This window comes from Thermobia domestica, chromosome 6 (genome assembly GCF_964235325.1).
Source record: "Thermobia domestica chromosome 6, izTheDome1.hap1.1, whole genome shotgun sequence".
Lineage (NCBI taxonomy): Eukaryota > Metazoa > Arthropoda > Insecta > Zygentoma > Lepismatidae > Thermobia > Thermobia domestica.
Window position 1 is genome coordinate 4,040,544 of NC_137459.1, and position 25,351 is coordinate 4,065,894.

A 25,351-nucleotide genomic window follows, 5' to 3' on the forward strand; every position below is an offset into this window, starting at 1 on the left:
AAGGAAGGATGGGAGATTTATAAGATTATGTTTACTTGTTTAAATTCATCCCGGGTAATGTCACGCCTCGAGAAGAAAAAAGGCAAATATTCGCCAGTGTGCCTTACAATTGGAATGAAATGCGGTGCGGTGATTTGAATTTTCTTCGTTAGATGGCAACCTTGGCAAGGTCAATAAAAACAGAAAACAGCCACTGCATTGTGTTCTACAGTTCTGTCCTACTGTGTGAGTATGATCAATGAGAATAGTGTACTCTTTGGAGCAACATTAGTTTATCGTCAAAAGTGTTTGGATAACGGAATCTGTTGTTGCTACGTAAAGGGCATTAAGAAACAAATTTGCCTCACGTTCTGCCCAAGAACATAATATGGTCGGTAGTGAATAAATTGGAAGAAACAGGATCGCTTCTGAGTGAGACAGAAGCATCGGTTCCCGCAAGCGGGTATCGTGGAAGATGTCAGTTATCGACTCCTTACATCGCCCAATAAATTCTCCTTAGTTTGTCGCAAGAAACCGGCTATACCTATTCAACATGTGATTTATGGGTGTTACCACTACATTTAATTTGTATTCTCACTAACATTTAATTTGCATTCAGCAATTTCGCTTCAAAAATCCAAAACCCCAATCCAATTGTAAGGTACACTGGCGAATATTTGCTGCTTTTCTTGAGGCGTGGCCGATATTACCCCGGATGAATTTAAACCAGTAAACAGTCTAATAAATCTCCCATCCTTTCTTGATCATTTACCACAAATTGTATGAAAATCGGACCTCAGAAATTCTAGACCCAAATGAAATCTTCGAGATCACCCTGTAGATTTCTCCAGATCAGTAGGAACCCTGTAGGATTGAGATTTCTGGGCTTTCGGCATCTATGGCCATGTTAGCCCGTCACGTATGAGGGAAGACCTCCCTCGGGGAGCACACTACCCGGGGAAAAGGAAGAAAGAAAGGATTGGGGAAGGAAGTGGCCTGGGGCCTATATGTTGGACCTGAAAAAGCTTTTTCCACTTTTTCGACCGAGAATCGAACCCGGGATTGACCTAACCTTATTGATGTGTTGTACTGAAAGAACGAGACCCGTCCATTTCATCCAGAAGCTTTGATTCACCTCTTGTATTTCTGGAATACCTTCAATCTCTTCAATCGACTGCTAACGTGTGGAAAGCAGCGATTGTCAGTAGCCTTAGAATATTAAGAGTAACAACAGAAAAAAAGCTTTTAAAAAGAAAGAAAAAGCATGAAATTTCTAAAACATGTTTACTTTGTGATGTAATAGTTGAATAAAACTTACAATTTAACAAAGCACTACTCTGCTCCATTAAGGAATGGAAATTCAGGTACAGTTTTCTCATTTAAATTCTCTATTACATTTAAGAAACTATATATTTTTAAACTAGATTATAATTACATATTCAAAAAAACTTAACAACAGCTCCCCACAGTAATCTTTACTTCTTACAGAAGATCCATTACTTCAACGAATACCAAAACTATTTTCCACAGTATCATTCTGTCAACTTCAAAACAAGCGTCCTTCAAACAATGTGAAATCATCTACAGCTCCTGCATATCACGGAAAGCAAGCGCACAAAATATACACAGTAGTTGTAATAATGGTAAATAATGAATTTATCATGTACAACAAGAAAAATATATATGGACTACAGGAGAAAGGTATGAACACATAGGATGTCTCCTTTATACCTCCAACTGTGTTTCAATCATACATATGAGTACTCGTACCTAACACGACTGAAAAATTGTAAGAACCAAAAACACGGACCCATTTTTTTTTTAATAAGGAAATACTGTCAGAAGCAGTTTAAAGGCTTAATGGAAACCATGTGGACAAATACTGAGTACTACTGGGAACACTTTCGTGTATCAATAACTTAAACCATTAGCACAATTCTCATCGTATTCAAGAATATGGCCATGGTTTTTGTACGAAACAAATGTGTTTTTAAAAAATATCCATAGTTCCCTCTTATTATCGCATAAACTTCAAAGGATAAGCTGCACAAATTTAGTTATTTTTTGTGACAACGAAGGTGAAGGCTACCAGGAAACTTTTTGTTTACCCGAGGTGGTTGTAATAAAGCTTTTAAAAAAAGTAGCATTAATTGGTTACAAATGCTGCTGAGATCAGTATATTTTTTCCCCTTATTCATAAATCATAAAACAGACGCATTTAAGAATCTGGATGCTTGAAAGATAGAGTTCAAATGAAGCTGGGGAAATAACAGTTTTAAGCTTGATTAACTTCTAGGCAGCTGGGCTACTTGTTCAAGAAATTCAGAACGCTGAAGCTTTCACAAATTAAGAATTTTACCCTCCATATAAGAGGTGAATTTCATACCAAAGAACAGATAATTCCTTACGGGTTTCTTTGAGAATTTATAACTGCTTTCTCTACATAGAAATATGCATACGTGTCATGTTAAAGACTTCGACTTTTGGAACGAATTTTCATTTTGTACCAATTTCGAGTCTCTCCGAGAAAAGAGAGATTTACTACCGTGTTTTGCGGACTATAAAACGCACCTTAGTTTTTAAGCAATTAGAAAAAAAACCGTACCATCTTTACCATTTTTATTATTAGATTGCAAAGCCGCCTAACAGATCGACTGGTTAGTTCCGTCGTCAAATGTTAGAGGCGCTACGGTTCGCCTTGTTTCCAGTTTTTCGCAGACTTTACGGTCTGTATATTCTCGTGTGTGGTTCAGGATTTGTGACGGCAAGGCGGGAGGGAGACAGTGTTATCAAGCTTGTGAATCCCGCAAGTCATGTTCGTCGCCATCAGTGCACTTCTGCTGCCAGTTGAACCCAATGTTGCCAGATAGAGATAGGTTTCCCGCAGCATCGAATATATGGCCATTTTTAAGACTCGCCGGAATTTTAAAATCAAACATTGGACATTTTCAAGCATAAGACGCATTTTGGAAACAATTTTTCGAAGAAAAGAAGTGCGTCTTATAGTCCGTAAAATACGATAGTATATTAGGAAAACAAAGGTAATTACATCATGTTTCAAAAGAAAATACAAATTTCATTTTCACTTTTACAAGCAAATGAAGTAGCAGCACTAATAATGCCAAACAAAAACGATTGTACTATTTTAAAATAGTGTTATTAAGTATTCAGAAATTGCAAAAAGACAAGATTTAAAATGAAAACACATTCTTCTTACCTAACCGTTATTCTGGTACTTACGTCAATTAACTTAAGGTACATTTTCAAACTTCACACTAGTAATTATTCCTATTTAGTTCAAAATTTGACAACTTTTGTTACTCTTGGCGTACGCAATGCTACTATTCAGATGGAAGGAAATTTAATCATCGTTTGAACATTTTTGAATTACTAATCATATATGATCTGCGAGTCAGTGTTACATTTATGGATAATTTTTCACGTGTAGTATCTGTTTGTTATAGAAATATTAAGATATTTCCAGGTTTTTTTTTTTTAAATAGATACCGGATAATTTGTCATTTTTGATCAATCGAAATAGTAAATGTTATCATTCAGTAGTTAAAATGTCAGACTTATTAAAGGCATATCAGGAACTATTCCAGTCATTTGCTTTTCATAGCATATAAAATTATTACATGCTAAATGTATAATGACCCAGAACTTTCTCATAAACTACTAATTCATATATAACCATTTTACCCAAAATTGTAATTTCGCTCGAGATATAACAAAATACATGATACAAGAAATATAAGGCACTGTACCTTATTCTACTTGTTGTATAAACAATTAAAGTCTCCCTTCTAATTACTCCTACTCATAACAAGAAGGCGTACGAAAATGTTATGTAGCACATAACAGAGTGACCAAACTAACAACATTCAAACTACATATCACCCAATGACACTGCCCAGATGTACGACAGGATTTCTCAGTTTTGTAAAAGCCGTTGCTCGACAAAACTAGTTATTTTTAAAATATACCCCTTTCCTCATTGTTTTATTTGTAGTTGCGCAGGGAAATAATACTTGTAAAGAAAAAAATTTACGATGGAACGTTCAAGTGATGATCGCTTGAGTTCTAGTATTTTATGGTAACCAAACAAAATCCCCTTTTTGCTTCAATACTTGCCTTTCCTGTAAGGACGGCATTTGAAATTTGAAAGAGAACAGTTCTAGCTTTTTAAGTTAATATGTCAGAATACCAAAGAAAGGCAACTATCATTTTGTTACCACGAGACAAAAAAAATCTCTGAATTTTGACAATTGACCGAGTGAAAAAAAAGTATTTCTACAAACTAATATTTATTATTAACATTTGAAAATCTTACAGATGTCGAAGAAAAAAAAAAATCTCACATTCAATATGAAACACTTTACATTTAATATGTTTTCAATAAATGCAATGAATCAAAATGGCACTTGGAAAGAGGTACTCTTACACCAATTACTTCCAAAGTTCGAAAAACCTTGGCGACTTTTCAACACAAACCCTTCTGGTAACATTTTACAACCATTTTCATAACAGTTACACATACGCAAATCCTCTCTTGAGCAGTTTAGTGTTCCAAAACGGAGGTCACGTAGGTCTTCGTGCTACAGATTACCTGATTACGGATCTGGTCATACAGATTATTTTTTAAGCACGCAATATGCATAGAAGTCTTAAAGTATGAACAACTTGATTTGAAAAGAAAAATCCATTTCTCTATTCAAATTTGGTATGTACTGAAGCCAAAATTAGTGATCAATTTTTAAACATGCTCATTAGGTAACAACCATACCTTAGTCTCATGCGAAAATTGCAATCACGGTAAGAAAATTGACATGTAGAAGACATTTCAGTACACCTTTCTTCCCTTATTTACACTTAGTAAAAAGCTCTATACAAATACCCTTCTTCAGGAAAATAATCTTTTCCTACTCCAACATTAATAAATAATTCTCGTAAAAATTTCGAATGAAATAAGTGAAACTTCAAATACTAACCAGAACGTAAAATAGTTATGGATTGAAGTATGTGATGAAAGATTCTGTTCAACTTTCACGTATTATAGTGTGTATTGTTTCACCGAAGCAGTGTTTCACTAGTTTCAATAAACGCCGTAATCTGGACTATTAACATTAATCGTTTCCTGTAACTTTCGTATTAATTTCAGGTTACTTCATATCTTAAAAAAATCTAATTCATCTACTTCCCAGTCTTACACTATACTAATAAACTAGCTCCAGATAACAGGAAACCTAATTGCAACTATTAAACTAAGATATACAATGAAAAGTTCAAAGTTGCAATTCTCTCTCCTGTCTGGAATAGAGTACTTGCATTCCCTGCTGAACTGAATGCAACATAGGTTGGAGAAAACTAAGAAAAAAAAGTTTGGTTTCAAAATGCTTTGGAGCTGATCAGAAAATCGATACATCAGATATACATACCACATACATACATGTAGAGATTTTAAATTCGGTTTTTCTTCATTTACAGAAATATACACAAATGCATGTCACTGCATTACATTGACTCGTTCCATGAGTCAATCTCTAAGAATATCAATTATTTCTTATGATTTATTGCCAACAGCATCTCCTAATTACTGTACTACCTTGTGTTTAATAACACAATGTTTAAAAACTTTTACTTATATATAATATATATATATATACGTATAATGTACACACACAGGCAATAACAGAAGTGACAAGAAAAGTTTTTGCCTGTAATCATCCATATGAACTCAATAACAAAATTTAATTTGTCCAACAATATTTAAAAATAAAATTTTTTGACTGTTAACATTGAAAATCTTTCAAAAAAAGAAAATGGTTTTGTGAGTTTCACACATTCATCATATCAATGTCGCCTAAGCCATCCTCCACGTCTATGTTATGATGATGATCCGGAGGACTGGGGAGGTGGGGGGAAGATAACATGGGATCCCCATTCACCAGGTGGTCATCTTCCATCAAGTCTTCCACTTGGGCAGCGCTCAGGGTCGTCGCTTCACTTACTAGGTCAGGCATCTGTAAACAACAAGAAACCGATTTAGAATATGGCTTCTCTAAACATCACAAATGGCTCATTTCTTATGAATCAACAGCGAGACTATTTGTCCCAGTTACTAGCATCTATTACTGTTTACTATTCTATCGTTTAATGTCAATTGCACAACATTACATACATACATTATATATATATATATATATATATATATATATATATAAAACAAAAATTTGGGTGGATTGAGAGTTTATCCCTTTTAACTAACGTAAGCCTATACCAGAATCGAGGAACACACGTGATGGGATATATTACATCGGCCAAGATTCGATTAGATTTTCATGACGTAAGCAAAGGTGGCTTGTCTATAAGTGCTGCAAAACTACCAGCTATTTTAGTGCCCCATGCCATTTTTCTGTTTTAGTTTTTATTCTGTTCATTTATCTCCAACAGTTTTTATATTAGTGGTACTGGACGTTTTATCTGATACAGGCACCGTCTTGGCGACCATTTTGAAAACTGTGACCCATACGAAAATTCTTTTACCACAACGTTGTTTAGTGTTTGGAGATCTATCGAACAAGGTATAACTCGCTCTATGTTTCCGTTTAAAATTTTAAAGGGCACCGCGACACCACCATTGGATGTGCCCCATGGCATTTCCTATTTGAGTTTTTGTTCAGTTTATGTTCAACCGTTTTCGAGGTATTTCCGTGGAAAGATTAAAATGGGGCACCCTGTATATATAATCATCTTCCTCTCCTCAACCATAGGTTGGTGGGCAACATGGAAATTTTAAAAATTTTCTACATATATTTTATTTTATGTATGTATATGAAACATTAAGACGAAAATGTCATGATAGCAATGAGGAACGAAACAGCAAAAAGCGTAATCAAAGTGGAATGCTGCAGTGGCCGCCTGATATTAGTAAAAAGTGCAAAACCAATGGATATTGTAATAATACAAGTGTATATGCCAACAACCGATGACCATGGACTAGGATATGACGAGATAAGTGTCATATTGTATGCAGAGGTAAGGTCAACGCCATATTAATTGGAGACTAATAGCATAGTGGGAGTAGAGCAGTGAAATAAAATTGTGGGAGAATTTAGAAGAAAAGCACGGGGTTAATCAACTTCTGTAAAGTGACGAAGAGAGAAATACTACCAAATCGATTATATTCTTGTGAAAGAACTTTTCAGGAATAGTGTACGAGACGAAGACGTTTCCAGGAGCGGATATCGATTTAGATCACTATCTCCTCGTGGTGGAAGTGCAAATCTGGTTGTCAGAAAAATTAGAAATGGAAAGAGCGACTAAGAAGTATGGGCAGTGATGTGAAATAAGAGATTGAAAAAAATTTCTGTGCAATTGGCGATACTGTAGGCAGTGTAGAAAATAGCTCGGAAAGAGTTAAACAGGTTCTACTAGACACACTCCATAACAACGTTGGCAGGACGGAAAGAGCACCCAGGAAATCATGGGTAGTTGAAGCAATGCTTAAAAGGGGGAACGCTGAAGGGTGAAAACCACGGACGATCAAAGACTGCAGAAGGTGGAATAATGAATTTAGAAGAGAGACTGACAAAGCCAAAGAAATACATTGAACAGACATGTCAAGAAATAATGGAACTTCAACGGTGCGGCACATATGATCTGATGTATTAGGAAGCACAAGAATTAGGAGGGAGAGCTAACAAAAGTAAGCTCGTTTGGAATCTGTAAACAAGGTCACGTAGTAACTGGCCATCAAAGAATCTTTAAAACTGGGAGAAATACATAAAGGATCTGTATGACCAGAAGAACCACCCGAAAGATATTGCGATCAAAGCGGGGGAAGAGGAAGGTGGTGAAGAAGGATGCAGCATATTGAAAAGTGAAGAAAGACTTGCAAAGGAGGAAGACCAGGAAGACATACCAGCAGATTTTGCTCAAGGGATTAAGAGAGAATGCAACGATAGTAATGTCTTCAAGTCGAAAGTAATATATTAACAAGAGCTACGGAATGGAGAATGGCCAAAGGCTTTTTTATAGATGTTACAATAGTTTCACCACTCAAGAGAAAAAACCAAAGTGCAGTGATCATAGAACCATTAGTCTTATTTCCCCACACTGGAAAGATTATTGCGCTCATACTTGAACAGGCGGCTGGAAAATAAGAGATATGTTGGAAAAATTAAATGAAATCTTTGTTTTACGTCCCACGATTAAAGGAGACTGTGATTATGAGAAATGAGAAATGGTGGAATGAAGAAAGTGAGAGGATACAGGAGAACCCCGAGGAAATCCACGCAGACGGTGTTTGTCCACCACAAAGTTCACTGGCACGAGCTGGGATCGAACCAAAGAGATGCTGGACTAAGATCAATTTGGATTCTGGAAAGGAAAAGGCACCAAGGATACTACTGTGTTGATGAAAATTATATCAGAACGAGTTCTTGGCGTACAGGAAGAGTTGTACTTGTGCTTCATTGAGTGCCAATAAGTATGGCCGGATCAATTGAACCAAAGTCCTAAATACTTAAAGAAATCGGGGTCAACTGGAGAGAACGACGACTCATTCGCAACCTATACATAGGACAATCAGTAAAGCTAAGTTTGAGTGAAGGAAAAACCAATAGTGTGGAGATTGGAAGAGGAGTCTGACAAGAATATAATATGAGGCTCCAATTACTCAACATTTACACTGGATATTGAATGAAAAACTTTTAATGGGAATAGGAGATTTCAAGATTGGAGGACAGATCGTTAACAGGGCCACGTAGACGGATGATACGGTTATTATAGCTAGAACCGAAGGAATAATACAGAAAATGACTGACACTGGGAAACTATATAGAATGGAAATCAACATTGAAAAACATCGAAAGTAATGAATGAGAATATCCCGTGGGAACGCGCCCTTATGAGTCAAAGTCGAACAAAGAGTACTTGAAGAGATCGATCATTTCAAGCATCTGAGAAGTATTTTGACAAACTCTTACTGCACTAGAGAGAGATCAGGTTGCCATAGCCAAAGAAGCATTTAAGAAGAAAAGATCACTCTTAACTAAGCAGGCTTAATACAGGACTAAGGAAGAAGTTGGTCAAGTAATGTATATGGAGCATTGGACTTGACGGATCAGAGACTTCAACATTAAGGAAGTTATAGGAGAAATATTTAGAGCGCTTCAAAATGTGGTGCTGAAGAAAATTTAAGAAGATAAAATGGACGGAGAGAGTAACAACCGAAAATGTTTTGAAACGGGCTGGAGAGAAGAGGACACTTCTAGCCAGCATCCTTCGTAGAAAGGTCAGATGCATTGGACATGTCTTACGAAGTGTACCGGTCTCTCATGTGTGCGAGTAGCACGAGAGATAAGTGGTTAGACAGGCCTTGTGAGTGAAAGTATTGTACGAACAAGGAAATAGATGGAAAATCACCTTTCGATCGGATAACAATTTTTTTATAATAAATAAGAAAGTAACAACAACATATAGTAAACGTGAAACTCAACAACCGAAAGGTTACGCAATGAAATTTCTTATTGTCGTATAATACAGTTTAAATTCGCTATAGTGGATAGTTCCATTTAAATTAGCCAAACAAAGGTTACTAATTTGAATGAGATTTGTTCGAGACACAAATTTAATCCCATCAAAAGGGCACATGGAAAATATGGGCAATAAGAACACGACCTCATGCCGACATGAAATGAAATCAAATAGAACGAAGAAATTGACTACAAACAAAAATACAAAATAAAGAAACTACTTAGAATTAAAAAAATATCTACATACGATCGGCTCCTTATTCTCCATATCTCCTCACAAATATACAAACCCACAGATTATTCAATATGTATTCACTAATATCACATTACAACACAATCCGCTGCGAACAATTTAACAGTAAGAAGAGGGGTGTTGACGGATGTCATACCTAAGTTGCAAATACCCCGAGCTATCGGTGGTTACAACTTACAACACTTCAGATAGATGGCAGCACAACACAATGTTCGCTGTCATACAACTAGCTGCACTGACCTCTACCGGAAATTATCTAAAGTTCACTGTCCCTAAATGCCAACCATCGAATATTATTCTTATTTTTTTTTTGAACTTCACCGTTTTAGAAGGAATTGTCTTTATACTGTCAAGGAGAGAAACCAGGGAGAAGAAACAAACGAAGATCGAAAAACGTGGAGGAAAGATTTCCAGACCCGACCCTAAGAAAAAAAAATGTCCCAGGACCTGCTAACCGGCAGAATAATAATAATAATAATAATAATAATAATAATAATAATAATAATAATAATAATAATAATAATAATAATAATAATAATAATATCTGGAGTGAAACTATAATCTTTTGCATGTTTACTACGGGACCTAAACAACGGCTTGCTGCTTGTCGTTTATAAAACAAAAGACAGAAAAACTACACGCCTAAAATAACAATAGTATTGGAAACAACTTGAGATTATTAATCCTATTAATAGTGTGCTACAAGTAGCTATACTAACACTAATAGACAGCAACAGACAGAAGCCGAATATAGGACCCGTCAACTTGGAAGAATATCAAGATGTGGCTTTAATTTTATGTTTACAGAACTTAGTCGCGACACTCGGCAATAAATCGGTCTGGCCACCCTTACATCTGTGTTGTAAAATTATCAACAGAGTTTCACACCACACAAAAAATTATTTCATGAATCATTTTAATTGGTTTATTTCGTGTATTATAACTGAAAAATAACGTGAATATGTATTTCAGGGAAATTACTAATTTTATTTTCGTTATTAGATTTGATCCGTCAGCGACAATAGAAAATTGAGGGCGCACAGAATATTTGCCTGTTTCTCCGGCTGGCCAGTCCAACCCTGGATGGAAGGTTACCGTACACAATTAAGGACATTTGTTTAAACATTAGGAAAATAATACAATACTGTTAACTAAACGAAGCTTACAACGATCTTACGAACTTAGAAGAAAACGTTATAGTTTGGTAAGTCCACAATGTAATTCTAATATACGAAAGCCTTATTAATGTGTAAATCATTTCGGATTCTACAAATCGAATAAGACGAATTTTTATAATTTAGAAAATAATCAATCATTCTCTGATTACCTGTTTTATTGCTACTGGATCTGCAGGACTATTCTTTATGTAAGTGTTGATCACAGTTGTGGGAGTTGTGGGTTGCCATGTATATTCACTGACGGGAAGACCGTGGGCTTTGGCTTGCAGTTCAAGTTTCTGGAAAACAAAATTTTTAATCACCAACAGACAAAAGAATACTCTTCAGTAGTACTGAAATGAGACAGGTCAAATTTAGATTTGTTGAGTTCAAACTTCACTTGCATTTACTACTCTGACCTTGAAAATACTGTCCCTTAATTACATTTATTGTAGATTTCTATATTATAATTAGTAATTAAACAATTTTTGTACTACTACTACTACTACTACTACTAATGATGTATGATACCCTTTGCGTCTCATTTTTGTCAAAAGTAAGACGTCCTAAGAGCTCAAGGAAAAAGAAAAAGCAGCAGCATCACAGAAGCCTTTATGAACTATCAAACTTCGTCCGCTCGCGTACTGCCAATTCATGTTTCCGCTCGCACCGACGGCGATTTGGCCGTCATTGATTATTCAGGTTTTTCAGCACTGTGCATGATGCAAAGTGCGTTTTGGAGTAATTAGGTTTAGTAAATTAAAAAAACACGAAAGAACAGAATCTAACCTCATCACTGTCCTCGTTGTGAGGTTGGTGGCATGTATTCCAAGTAATAGTAATGGTTGAGTGCTTTTAGCACACTTCCCCCTCCCCCCCCCCCAGTCGTTACATTCAAGGCGAGTTCTGTGTTTTTTCTTGACCCGGATATGTAGCAAATACCTCTTCGGATTGGTTGGACTGGTTCATCATAAGTAGTTTGCTGTCTGTATTGTATCAAAAAAACAGCAAATCTTTCGGCCAAGTCGAGATTTTAGAAATAGCTTTCAGGTTTTCATTCGTTAGCTCTACAGATACAGTCTTGTATTATTTTTGATGCTAGAGCCGTTAAAAATGAAACAGCCAATGTAGTTGCGCAACAAAACAATTCACGTTTTCGCTCGCACTCACTGCAGATTGGCCGTTCACCCTCCACCAGCAACTTTGGGATTGCACTGAGCCGGAAGTAGGCGCGGTTCGACTGCAGCCGCAAAAAATCCAGAGGGCGGGAGTGTAAATAGAGAACACACACCCCTTCAGCCATAATCTTAGCCCTCTGGGAAGAAGGGCGCACAGAAACTAAAAATGACAGTCAATTTGCCGCGGGCACGAGCGGATGAAAGTTAAAGGAAGCAGTCAAATTCCCAAAGTAGTCGTCACCGCTCATTCTCTCAAAATTTCAATTAAGAATTTTAGGAGTAGGAGATTACTTTGATAAAATAAACTTTTGCACGAAATTTTTATGTCATGTGGATGAAGACCCTCAAACGACTTACACATTCGTTCGATGCACTGAAGCTAAGTCCCAGCAGAAGATACTACAGAGTCCGCCAGAAAAAGGTATACACTCTGTCACTCTGTATCAGGATACTGGCATTGACAACTGATCTGAAATTTAAGTATGTTGTAGTACAGTTTTTCGCCCAACAGATGTCGGCATTGTTTTCAGTTAAAATTATGTTGTAGTACGTTTTTTCGCTCAACAGATGTCGGTACTGTCAGCACTGTTAGTAAGATAAAAAAATGTCAGGAGAACGCTTGACGTTCGAGCAGCATATCGAAGTGTTTTATCAGGTTTGGGAATGCCATCGAAGTTCAGTGTCAGTGGAGAGGAAGTTTGGTACTGAATCACCAACCCGACTAACAATCAAACGCATTGTTGAAAAATTTGAGACGCATGGAACAACGAGCGATCGCTGCAGCTACAGCGGTCTATATATCAATGGAGACCGATGTACATGCCTCTGTAATCTTCTTGCGAAGGTTCTCGAGCGTCCCAAGCAAAGGCCAACAGATCATCTAATGTAAACATATGTTTACTTGAATGTTTGTAACACATGTTTGAACAATAATTAAATCTAATTAAGAAATATGATGTATAGTTTTTTTTTTTCTTCAGTGTATACATTTTTCCTGGCGGAATCTGTATTTTGGACCTGCAAGTGGAGCCAGTGAACGGCGGAGTTACTTAGATCTTGATGATGCTACTAATATGAATAATATGCTAGCCATTTCTGACACTGCTGATATCCAAAGCTTTTTGGATTTCCAATCAATAAAGTAATAAATACACACAGCTACACTCAATGCCGTGACATTTACAGGTATGAGTCTGTGTCGTAACTTCGAAAGTGATTACAACAGGCAGCTGATTAACAGTCTATTGTTTTGTGCAGTTATTTAGATGCTATGACAGGTACACACGGTTTTGTTCTGATTTATATTGGTCGTAATGAACTGCATATTCGACCGCGTGCCACAACTGAAGGAAAGTGCTTCGGTGCCTGAAGGTCCCTGCTCAGAAGACTGAACAGATCCCCTGAATTCCAGCAAACATCACATCTGGCGCTGGTGTACGATAAAAGGGTGCCTGATTCACACAGTTTTATTTACAGAGGTTGTTCAGTCTACATTTGGCCAATTTCGACTTACCTAAAAATTTAGAAGAATCTATGGCGCCAGGTCCGTAAGTGCTCGATGTGTTTCCCTTGGTTCCTACCAATATCCCGAAAGCGTAATTTCCACTGTAATAGGCTTTTCTGAAGAACTGGGAGGGGAATATTGTCCCATTCTCTCTGCACAGCTTTCCAAAATCCTTTCACAGTTGTCTCACGCCGTTTTCCCAAAGCCCGCTTCAGCAATCCAAATCCACAATAGTCCATAGGACTTGCATCTGGAGATTTAACAGGTACCTCATTAAAAGGTATCACCTGTATACCACTTGCATTCTCCATCTCCATGTAGAATGCGAGGGACGATCGTGAGGTATGTGATGAGGCCTTGTCCATGTGAATGCGCACCAGATTGGCGTCATTTTCGTACATTGTTGGAATCTCATGCTCGTAGATCGGCTGCATGATCTACTCCTGAAAATACTGCGAATTTATTTTGTACTTCGCCACCCTAGGAATCTTCAGTTTACCTCGGTAACGGTAGCCAGTAACGACCATGAACCCTTTTGGGAAGGGTTCTTTACAGACACGGACCCACTTTCTGAAGTTCTTGGCGCCTTTGTCTCGGTACATGATGGCTCTGTTTGCCGCAGTCGGAAAGGTAAATCCATGCTTCATCAAGCGTTACGTCATACATCCACCTTTGTTTTACCAGATGCCGTTCGTACAGCTTCCGGGCATTACACTTTCGTTCCTTTTGGTGGGAATCCGTAAGAAGATGGCCGCGAGCTTTCATGACTTTTTCCAGCTTGAGTTGGTAGTGTAACGTCCGGCTCTCAGTCCCCAAAGACACGTCGAGACTATTAGCCATACACCTTTGTGTTGGCGGATTTTCTTGCATTGCCATTTTGCGAAGTTTCCTCTGAATGGTGGAGGTGGCCTTGATGCATTCCCGCTTCCTAGGTAACTTCGTTGGTGATCCAAATGGTGGAGCTTCGTTGCCCTTGTACTTTTTAATAACATTTTTATTTCACTGAAACTGATGTTGCAACCATTCTTCTTGCACTGTTTTCTAATGACAAACACTGAAGTGGGCGTCATAAAGAGCCGCAACATAGCCTTTCCAAAACCGGCTTAGTTCGGGCGGCATTTTGGTCACAGAGCGGAAACCCACACACTTGGAAACAAATTTAACACAACACTCACAACAATGATCCTGTTTTGTGCGTTATTGTCGTCCGCGCGGAAAAACAACTCCGTTCCCAGGAAGCCACTGCATAACACTGCAGGACGCCACGAGCCAGGTCGGGTGAGTCCATTCTGCCCGGGAGGAGGAATGAACGAAATCGGCCAAACGTAGGCTGAGCACCTTTGTATAATGGTTGGAAACGGAAGTTCCAGTCCCATTCCGCCCTTCAAATCTGAAATTGAAGGGTAAATCCACATCAAATAAACCAGTAATGGTTGACAAAAAACTTTTTTTTTTTTTAAAGTTTTGTTCACAAAGTTGTACAATACTTTGACAGTTGAAATTAGGCACTCATATACTTTTAGATCCTAGTTCACTTTTAAGCGGTTATTTTGCACTTTTCAAAGGTTTGCCGTAAACGCTGTAGCTTAGTTATTTTTGAGGATATTCATATCAAAACAAAATCCGTATGACAGAACTAAATGTACAATACTATGTCCAGTGCATATTTAAGCCTACAACTCTACAAATACGTTTAAAAGAATGTTCAATGTTAGCTTGAAAATGCAAATTGTTTTTGAAATTAAAAATTTTACAGAAAAAAAAGTTTTTCCCCCTAGATACAGTCTTCCTGATATGCTATTTCCTTTTAAAAAATGGTACTTGGTAGTGTCTCATCCTTTGTTATTACGGGCCTTCCAACATTAAAATTTTTCGAAAATCGGCTATATTCAACCCAATATATCTTAAAGGGACACTTCAAAAATCTTCAAAAATCATTTGCGCAATAACAACTGATTACAATTAGATCACTTAAACTGTGCTTGTGGAGAAATTTTGTTTAATAGCAAGTAAAGTAAAACTAAACTAATAGCTCATTCTAAATTAGGCACTAAACAGTTTAGTTTAGTTTTGCATGCTGTTTTATTCTAATACAAAGGGTGTTCAAAAAGTTTTGCACAGTGGTCTCTATTTTATTTGTTGCAGGAGGACAATGAAATTTTTTGTGAACATACTTGGAACATTGAGCTATACACTGAGCCTACTCAATGTAGCTTCCATCAGCTGTGACGCATCTGGTCCAACGTTCTTTCCATGATGTAAATGCACTTTGGTAAAATTCTGGGGATTGACTTTTATACCATCGCTTGATACAGGAAATAAGGTCTTTCTCACTATCAAATGTTTTACCGCGCAGGTGAGCCTTCAGACGTGTTTTGCTCTCAGGTTCGGACAAAAACAACCATGTTTCATCCTGGGTAATGACGCCATCAAAACAGTTTCCACTCTTCAGTAAAGGTCGTCATGAGACCCTCGCACACATCCTTCCTCATCTTTTTCATTTCTCTTGTCAATAATCTAGGCACCCAACGTGCACAGACTTTTCTGTACCCTACAGACTGTACTACTGATACCAGTGTCGGACTGGAGCTATCAGAGCTAGGCGGAGATGGAAACTTAGAGAGGCGCCTCATGCACAATTTATGTAAATATACTGGCTTTTAAAATGACTTTTTTTTTTAAATTTGTTCACAGCATTAAGCATACACAATTGAGTGCCTGAGAATGAGAAGGGACTATGCCACACAACCTGAAATTTTTATGTAGATACAGTTCCTGTTGGTGCTGCTAATAATTTTTCCAATTACCCTGTTGATATTTGAAGGCAAATAAGCCATTGCCCAATAACAATAACCATACGTTATGCATGTTGTACTTAGTCTAGTAAATCTTCATTTTTCTCAAAACTATCTGTTTATGGCATAGCCCCTTTTCACTCAAGCACTCAATTACACAAAACGACTAGGACGAAATGCCGTAAATGTTGCATAGTACAGAATAATATAATTACAGCTAACAAAAATGTGAATGTAGGATAGATAAATTAGCAGTAATCTATCTATTCCAATACAAACAGAAGGAAAAAATACCATTAGGTACGATGATTGCATGACTATATTAAATTTCATAGCATAAGTAATCGTTTCTCTTTTGAGCTTTTTGCTATTTCGCTTCCAATAACATCGTAATCTACAGGAAAATTCTGGACATATTCAGTAAGGAGCATTAAATTTTCCAGTAGACTTTATCCCATTGAATTATTCACAAGTTACCCGGTTAGTTGGAAGAGCCATATCATATCTGTACACACAATATAAATTGCTATAAATACTCATTTTAAAGTTACCTCATACAGGAATGTAAAAGCAGTGTCTACAACCCTGGATTCAGCTGATCCTGATCTTCCGTTTTGTTTTCACTCAATTCATTTCCAAAATCAGCTGGTCACTGACCCACATCGAAGTCACTAGTAGAAGTATCCTTCAGATTCTTGAATTAATCTTTGTAATGAGAAGCAAATTGATTGAGTTTGCTTGACATGGTTTCTTTACACACACCTCTATTTTTATGGTAATGTTTTCAGGGCTCCATCTGGTAATCCATTTTTCTTTATTTCTTCAAACATCTTTGGGTCCAAACAGGCACAATCTTTTATTAAATGTTCACTTGGAATAAACCTCTCATCAACACTTGTAAAAGCGGTGTCACAAATTCTGTAGAAGGTTTCTACTTGGAACTTCTTCCACTTGATTTTTTTTTTTTTTTTTTTTTTTGACTTTTTTCATCAAAGGAGTTTTCATCAAAAGCGCTTGTTACACCAAATACCTTTCGTTGCAAAATCGGCATCTACCCTGAGATGAAGTTCGTTTGCATCCCATTGTCTGTTAAGATTTTCCAAAAACATTTTAGCGTTTTCATACATGCGAGAAAATTTCTCTGAGTGACTTTAAAGTGTTGGTATTTGGATCATTTCCTATGCCGGTAAGGAGCCCATCTTTGGGGACAGTGAGTAATTCGAAGTTAGTGTTGTAACCTCAAATAGCCCTTTTTAAAAAGCTTCTGTCCTTAGAGTTTCGATTTTCAACCATCTGTCTCGTAAACTTCTTGCTCTGGATGCTCTACTCTCTCTGCACCACGTGTGCACTGCATATATTTTAAATTAGAATGTAAATAAATATTGGGCTTTTGAGCTTTATCTTCAATATAAAATCCAAGTACCTTGTCGCTGTAGTTAGCAAAATATTAAACGTTAAATTTACATACTGTTTTCGTTCTTATAATGTAGACGATACAGTGATCTAGACAGAAGAGGGATTGTAAACTTTTAACCAAAATTAAGTTATAATTTCATAACTATTGAAAATTCAGCCAAACGGAATGTGATGTCTTTTAGATATGTTAAACGCAATTTACGCATAATTTGGATATTAAAATTCTGAAGAAAATTTTATCAGAAAATGTTTCCATTTTTAGCTAAACATCTATGACTATTAAAGTCAATTTACATTAATAAATAACACTATAAACAATAGCACACCACATTCTTGCCTTACTTAACATCTACTCTCCTACTTGAGAACACGCGGGCGCCGCTTGCTTTGAGTCTCGAGTTTAACACTATAACATTGAAGTCAAATAACGCAACGAGACAATGAGCCACAACAATCAAAAGGTCACTTGTGATAATTCTAGATCAGACCGAGTTCTTACATATCATCTACCGTAGGATATCTGGCAGTGCTGCGCCCCGCGAAGAGGAGAGCAGGGTGCCTTGACAGCTTATAGCCTGTAAATCTACGCAAACCTGCAATAATCCTGTTATATATGATATTTATTATAAAGACAATAATGGAAATTTTAACTAAAATTGTCTTGACTTCAATACAAATAAGCCTATTTTATTGTGACAAAGGGGCGCCATAAGAAGATGGGCGCAGGCGGAGATCTCCGCCTCGCCACCCTGTCCAGTCCGACACTGACTGATACCACACTACCCAATGACAAACCAGTCACTTCAGCAAGCTATCGTGTCGTCACACATCTGTCATTTTGGATGATTTGATTAATGGTCTCCTTATTCACATCACTCACTACTGTCGATGGTCTACCGCATCGTGGATTGTCCAGTAGAGAGAAATCACCTTTAAACCTTTGCAACCACCGCTGGATACTGCTGCGATCCAATGTATCCTCCCCATAAACAGGGAGCAACTTCCTGTGAATCGATATGGCAGAGTCATCGCCGGTCTTGAAGAACTCCATCACCGACCGTTGTCGCAACCTGACATCTACTTCACGGTCCATTATCACTCACCTGTAAATAAAAGAAAATACTTTTATATACCAACTTATAGCTAAATTTTCCAAGTATGTTCACAAAAAATTGCATTCCCCTCCTGCAACAAAAAAGACCACTGTGCAAAACTTTTTGAACACCCTTTGTAACATCTAACTGGGAGAAACTAATCATTAATTCAGGTTTGAAGAAATTTGTCTTGTGTAGCCTTTTAGCTTATACAATTCACAAAGTAGTCGAGACCATTTTATTAATAGATTTTATTTCGCTTACTAAAGAAACATACAAAATAATACAAACCAGAAACATTTTTGAAGTCTGTGTGACCAAACGATCACCAGGTGGCTTCCTTCCTATTGAAGCAAATATGCCTTCTGTTGACCTCAAGTCAATTAACAAGCCATAAACGGTACGTGTGTGGTGTTTTGGTAACGCCTTGTTGCTATCACTTAAGACCTAAAAGTTTGGATACTTTAACTCACTCACTCCATGGCCTATGGAACCTAAAGGCTGAATGCCGCGTTCACAAAAGTTCTCCATTGGCTTCTATACTTAGCCAACTGGATCCAGTTTCTACTTTGTATTCCTATTTCTGTGAGATCCGTCTTACTATTGTCTTTCCATCTGCGCCTAGGTCTTTCTAATGGTCGTTTTCCGATTGGTCTTCCAGTCAAGACTTTGAAAGCGTTCCTATTTTCTTCCATTCTGGCCGCATGACGTGCCCATCTTACCCTCCTAGACAGACCCTGAGGAAATTCCCATAGACTACACCAGCAATTATCGTAAGATTTCGTACTCGTAATAAACGCCAAAGACAAGAAAAGATTATGAAGTTTTTCTTACCTGAATTCTTAGCAGTAAGCGTCTATTTTCCTGTTCCAATTGCTTCTTTTGTGCTTCAATTTGCTTCATCCTTTGCACTTCCTGTTTCAAGCATTTAATGTATTCAACAGAAGATTTTAGGATCGTTCCCTTGTTAGGTCTAGAGTCCCTGACTATTTCATAATATCTGGAAAACAATCAGACAAAATGTTTTGTCAGTAATGTATTTAGGTTGTTATATATATATATATATATATATATATATATATATATATATATATATATATATATATATACTGAAAAACAGTGCTTCATTACCTCTAATAATTGTTTCCTCAGAAAGATGACAACATTGAAATTTTTTAAATTTTTACACTGTTTATTTGCTTATTGATCTCGAAACATTGTTAAATTTTATTTAAATTTTTATTAAGCACTTCTATTACATATTTGCTAGCAAATAAAATTATATCTTTGGTTTAGCCCCTTAACTACAGCAGACAAATGATAATGCCGTTTCCTTTATGAGCGGAAACTTATCCTATTACGTATTAATCACATACAAGGAGCACACAATCCTGCACGAAGTGAAATTAATACCTTGCAACTCTTACGCTTATGTTTATAAATACATTTTTGAGATGGAAGCTTTTGTTCTCGCGTTATTACTCAATGACTCTTGCACTGATGATTACGTAATTCCAAGATTGTGTCTATACAGGAAACGGAACAGTGTGGTTGTGTCTGTGAATTTAAAACCTTGTTTCGCTACGGATCAAGTTACAAAGAGCGTATAAAAACTACATACATTGATCATCCGTGCAGTACAAGACCAGTAACGAATCAGACAGTGCAGGAGTGCATGGGACGCAGTCCATTCAAATCGCTTGAACGAAGGTTGTGCAGGGTGATAAAGGCCTGTTGCTGCATGTTAAAATTCGACCCATCTGATAGACGAACACACATTGTCACGGACTCAATTCAGTTCAATTATTAAACTTTTGTCTGCGATTGTATTTTTAATTCATTACTCTTCAAAAGACTTAAAAACAGAATATAAACATACAAACCTTTAAATATTTTAAACTCAAATTGTGATTAATGAATTCTTTATTTGTATTTGTCTTCGAATTTGTTTCCATTTACTTAAGCCATCGTGTAAGTTCATGCATTGACAAATATGAGATAGAAAATGTATTCGTAGGTACGCGTACTTAACGATTTCACCATGAGTTAGAGATCTGCACGGGCCGGGCTTGGGCGGGCCGACTCATTTCTTTGGGCCGGGCCGACACTGATTTCTTCAGGTCGGGCCGGGCTGGGGCCGATTAATTGCAATTCTTTAATAATTATTGACTTCCGTTAAACGATAATTGGAATAAAGCCAAACGTTGAAGAAGTGTGTCCGTGAAAAATGTTACAAAGAATGCAATAGCTATTTACAGTTTGTGTTGCTTAGCGGCTCCACTTTCACTATAGAGGATTGCAGGCATTATGCGGTAAATTCAGCTCTGACCTTGACCTTCACTGAACTCAAAATACAAAAAGGAGGGGTGGGAATGTTTTGCCTGTCGCTAAATAATATTGCCATCTTCACTTTATGCTAAAAATCAACTAAGTTAGATTTTTGTTACAGGGAATGGAGTTTTTGTTCTCCCGATGACAGGCAAAGTTCTAGGAGGCACTGGTACCATTCGGAAGGCAAGCATCAGATTGTGAACCAAAGTTTAGAAAATGTTTCTGAGGGTTAGGTCAAATATAGTACTAAATTTTGAGAAAGATTCGGGCTCGAGCTAATTAAAAAAAATATCGAGCCGGGCTTGGGCCAAGAATTTTGAAAAATTTATCGGGCCGGGCCGGGCTGAAAATCTCCAAAACTTTTCGGGCCCGGCTGAGCCTAGGTACGTTTGGGCTGGATTGGGCTCGGGCCGAAAAATTCGACCCGTGCCGGTCTCTACCATGAGTACACGAAGTACATGATCTCAGCACGAGTCTAGAAACAAAACTACTTCGCTTTTCTAAGTCGGGAGTAGTTACGACGAAAATCTCAAATATCATATCAATATTTTGGAGCCAATCTCACCATTAGAGAAACACAGAAGTCTTATCTACTGGTCTTCTAGTTGACCATTATCTATAAAGGTATGAACTAGTTTCATATTTGCTAATGTCTAGTCATGAGTTAGTACTAGTGGTGGGCACAAAAACCGGTTTTTAGAAAAAACCGAAACCGGGTTTTGAAAATAAAAACCGGTTCGGTTTTTCACCGGATGCCGTTTCGGTTTTCTTCAAAAACCGGTTCCAGTTTTTTTCCAAAATTTGTTCTATTTCTGACCAGAATAGTGTTTCGCTGTTCTCCGGAAACCGAATTTGTTTCCACAGAAATAGATGTGTGTGTTTTCCAAAAGTTTTCACCGAAACCAATTTCGGTGAAAACCGAACCGGTTTTGAAGAAAACCGAAATGTGTTTTTCGGGTTTCCGGATTTTTATAAAAACCGGTTTTGCCCATCCCTAAGTTAGTACTTGGGAAGTTTCAACACACACGACTAAACATAACATTACACGCATTACAATCATTCCCCCAAACTCTATTCTTTAATTTCACTATATATAGAATGTTCGTGAATATCGGTGTATGAATTATCGATGTTTAGATTTCTAAGAAAAGTTGGTTATTGCTACGACTACGATACCTCTCCCGTACGACCCGTTCTATGTTAATCATATATAACACATAGTATAATCGCAATACGAAAACAGAATTTTGTAAATCAATGCTTATCTATTTACCAGGTGCTTAATTTTATTCTCGTTATGATGCCACGTATGGGTTTTTTGGGAAAAGTGAATAGGCGAATTTGGAGGGTTGAAAATTCACACGAGTTCGAGGTGCATACAAGTAGTCCAAAAGTCAATGTGTGGTGCATAGTCTCAATGGACATCACTGGTCCACTTTCCTTTCAGGAAGGCACTATAAATGACGATAGCTATCAGAACACTGCAGACATTATGGCTACGCATTATCAATGTACACAACGTGCAACAAGATGGAGCACTGTTATATTTTGCGCTTCAAGTTCGGCGGTTTCTTTACGAAAATTTTGGGAGAGAGAAATTGGCCAAAGCGAACCCGTATCTTGGCCTGCAAGATCAGCAGACGTGCACCTTGTGATTAATGGCGGTAAGAACATGTAGAGGCCGAAGTGAATGTACAAGAAGCTAATCTGGATGATCTGAAGAACAAAAGTTATATGATTCTGAACACCTCAGACAAGCACTATCAAGTTTCAGAAGAAGGCTAAAGCAGTGTTTGGACGTGAATAGTGCACAATTGATGGTTTGGCGATGAACCATAACAAGCGGAAGAAACTTTGAACCTTACTCTAAGCACACACAAAATGTGTTAATAAACTACCGTATTTACTTGCGTAATTTTCGCACTTTTTTAGACGAAAAAAGTTGTTTTGAAACAAGGGTGCGTAAATTATGCGGGAAAAAAATTACGAGCTTGTAACTGGAAGTGGGATGAGGAAAAGATAAGACGCGCGAAACAAGCTCCTTAGCACAGCAGACGAAGGGTGGGGAAAGTGGAGGGGGTGAGTACGGAAGTACTTGTTTTGTTTTGTTGACAGGGCTCAATGGAATGCAACAATGGCTTTGCTGCGTTCCCAATTGTTCATTAGCTACCGTAATTGATTCCTGGAAAAATGCTGTTTCACAAAAAGTTTCCGCTTGCGCAAATTACGCAAGGAAAATAAAATATACAGAAAATACCCTTCAAAATTGGGATGCGAAAATTATGCGAGGGCGAAAATTACGCGCGTATTTACGGTATATTCTTTGATAAAAGTACCAAAAAAAGAGTGTGCCCATTGCAGTCCCTTCTCTTACTAAAATTAAGTTTGTGCAAAGATATGTATAGTCCGCTGAAACTTATTTGGTAGAAAGAAAGTAATCCTTTTTGCATTATTATTATTATTATTATTATTAAATTCCGACTATTACTACCTTTGAAAGGCTTTCTACTCAGAGCCGTAGAACCAATATTTCCAAGAATAGGTCTTAGAATATAAGCCTTCGGAACAAAACTTGGAAAACTGAGTTCAGATATTTTGAAAGTGCTGTGGCCGCTTTTTATTTATTTATTTTATTTTATTTATTTATTTATTTTTTACGAAGCTTCATATCTAGGTACAACATTTTGTTTCTTTTCCATGAAACAAATTTATAATGTTTTTAAAGTGAGTTTCCATTTTATCGATACTGACACTAGAGTTGCTTGTGGAACGCTGGTCTTATTGTCAAATGCTACGATTTTATGAGACGGAGAACGAACTTTTATTCAGAATATACAGTCAACGACAAAAGTTGTTTCTGTTTGATGAAGTTAGTTCCGTAAATAACTTCAGAATGGAAGGACAATTTGAGTACAGTTTTCAGTAAATTAAAAAGAATGTAATTATCTGTACGTTCCAGCCATTCCACCGTTATTCCTAAAGTAAATTTCCAGGTCTATATATAATATAAAATGGCAACTATATTTCTCCCGACCAGGGGTTCCTCATCTACCATGCATGGATAATCAGCGATAAAAGTTATTTCTGTTTGATGAAATTAGTTTCGTAAATAATTTCAGAATGGAAGGACAATTTGAGTATAGTTTTCAGTAAATTAAAATGAATGTAATTTTCTGTACGTTCCAGCCATACCAATGTTATTCCCAAAATAAATTTTACAAAACAAAGAACTTTTGTCTCTGACAGTACAAGTAATGCTTTTCTAAGTGCATTTCATAGTTATTTTATTCACTGCCCAAATATCTGGCTTGCTTCAGAGTAGATCGTATGAGTGAGAATAATTCTTTCACCTTTGTAGAACTTGCCAAACGTCTGTCATTATATCACTTCACGAATGTGCATGCATTTAAAAACTACTCCCCCTTCCCCCGTCTAGTCTGCAGAAAATTTCTGAAGTATTGGTTGACCATGGGCAAAAACTTAAAAAGATAGTAACAACAAATGTTACAATGTTAAATACAAAAATCTTAGCCATATTGATACAGCAAGAGCTCGAGTATGCTAGTTATCGAAGACTTGAATTACAACTGTTAAAATACAGATTGTGTTGCATTTACCATCCAATCAACAAGACACTAAACAAAGATTTCAGTTTACTTATACAGAGGCTGTTTCCGTTCTATAGTGATAAAATTACACACCTTGTACAACACCACAAGCGGAAAGAGAAAGAAGCTGCAAGTCATGTGGGCACCTTGGACTACTGATTGCGTAACACAGCGTTTCCCAACCGGTGTGCCGCGGCACACTGGTATGCCGTGAATGGGCCGCTGGTGTGAAGCGAGGAATCTAAACAAAATTATTAATTTTATAGTAATCAAATTACAAAACGTAGGGAAAAATTTATATTTGTATTTCACATTACTGTGAACCTCCACTATGAATCTACAATTTTAAGTTTGATACCTGGTTACTGTTCTGTATACTTCTAATGTTGAAGAAAGTACAGTTACAGAAAGCGTATTTTTGAAAACCTGAGTCCAATATTTCATTGCAATTGTTTTGTATTTCTAATTACAATGAAAAATAAGCCTAATGATTCACC

The 25,351-nt window shown here is 37.0% G+C and overlaps 1 protein-coding gene across 1 annotated transcript in view; it reads right to left on the reverse strand.

The window, feature by feature from the left end:
* Nucleotides 1-1,246: 1,246 nt before the first annotated feature.
* Mitf (transcription factor Mitf) overlaps nucleotides 1,247-25,351 on the reverse strand; it is a 225,730-nt gene continuing 201,625 nt past the window's right edge. Inside the window, exons 7-9 of the mRNA XM_081761253.1 lie at nucleotides 19,750-19,915; nucleotides 11,099-11,227; nucleotides 1,247-6,002 (exon numbers count right to left, since the gene is read on the reverse strand). Of these exons, the coding sequence (XP_081617379.1) occupies nucleotides 5,817-6,002; nucleotides 11,099-11,227; nucleotides 19,750-19,915 (481 nt within the window). The 3' untranslated portion in view covers nucleotides 1,247-5,816. The remainder of the gene's footprint in view (nucleotides 6,003-11,098; nucleotides 11,228-19,749; nucleotides 19,916-25,351) is intronic.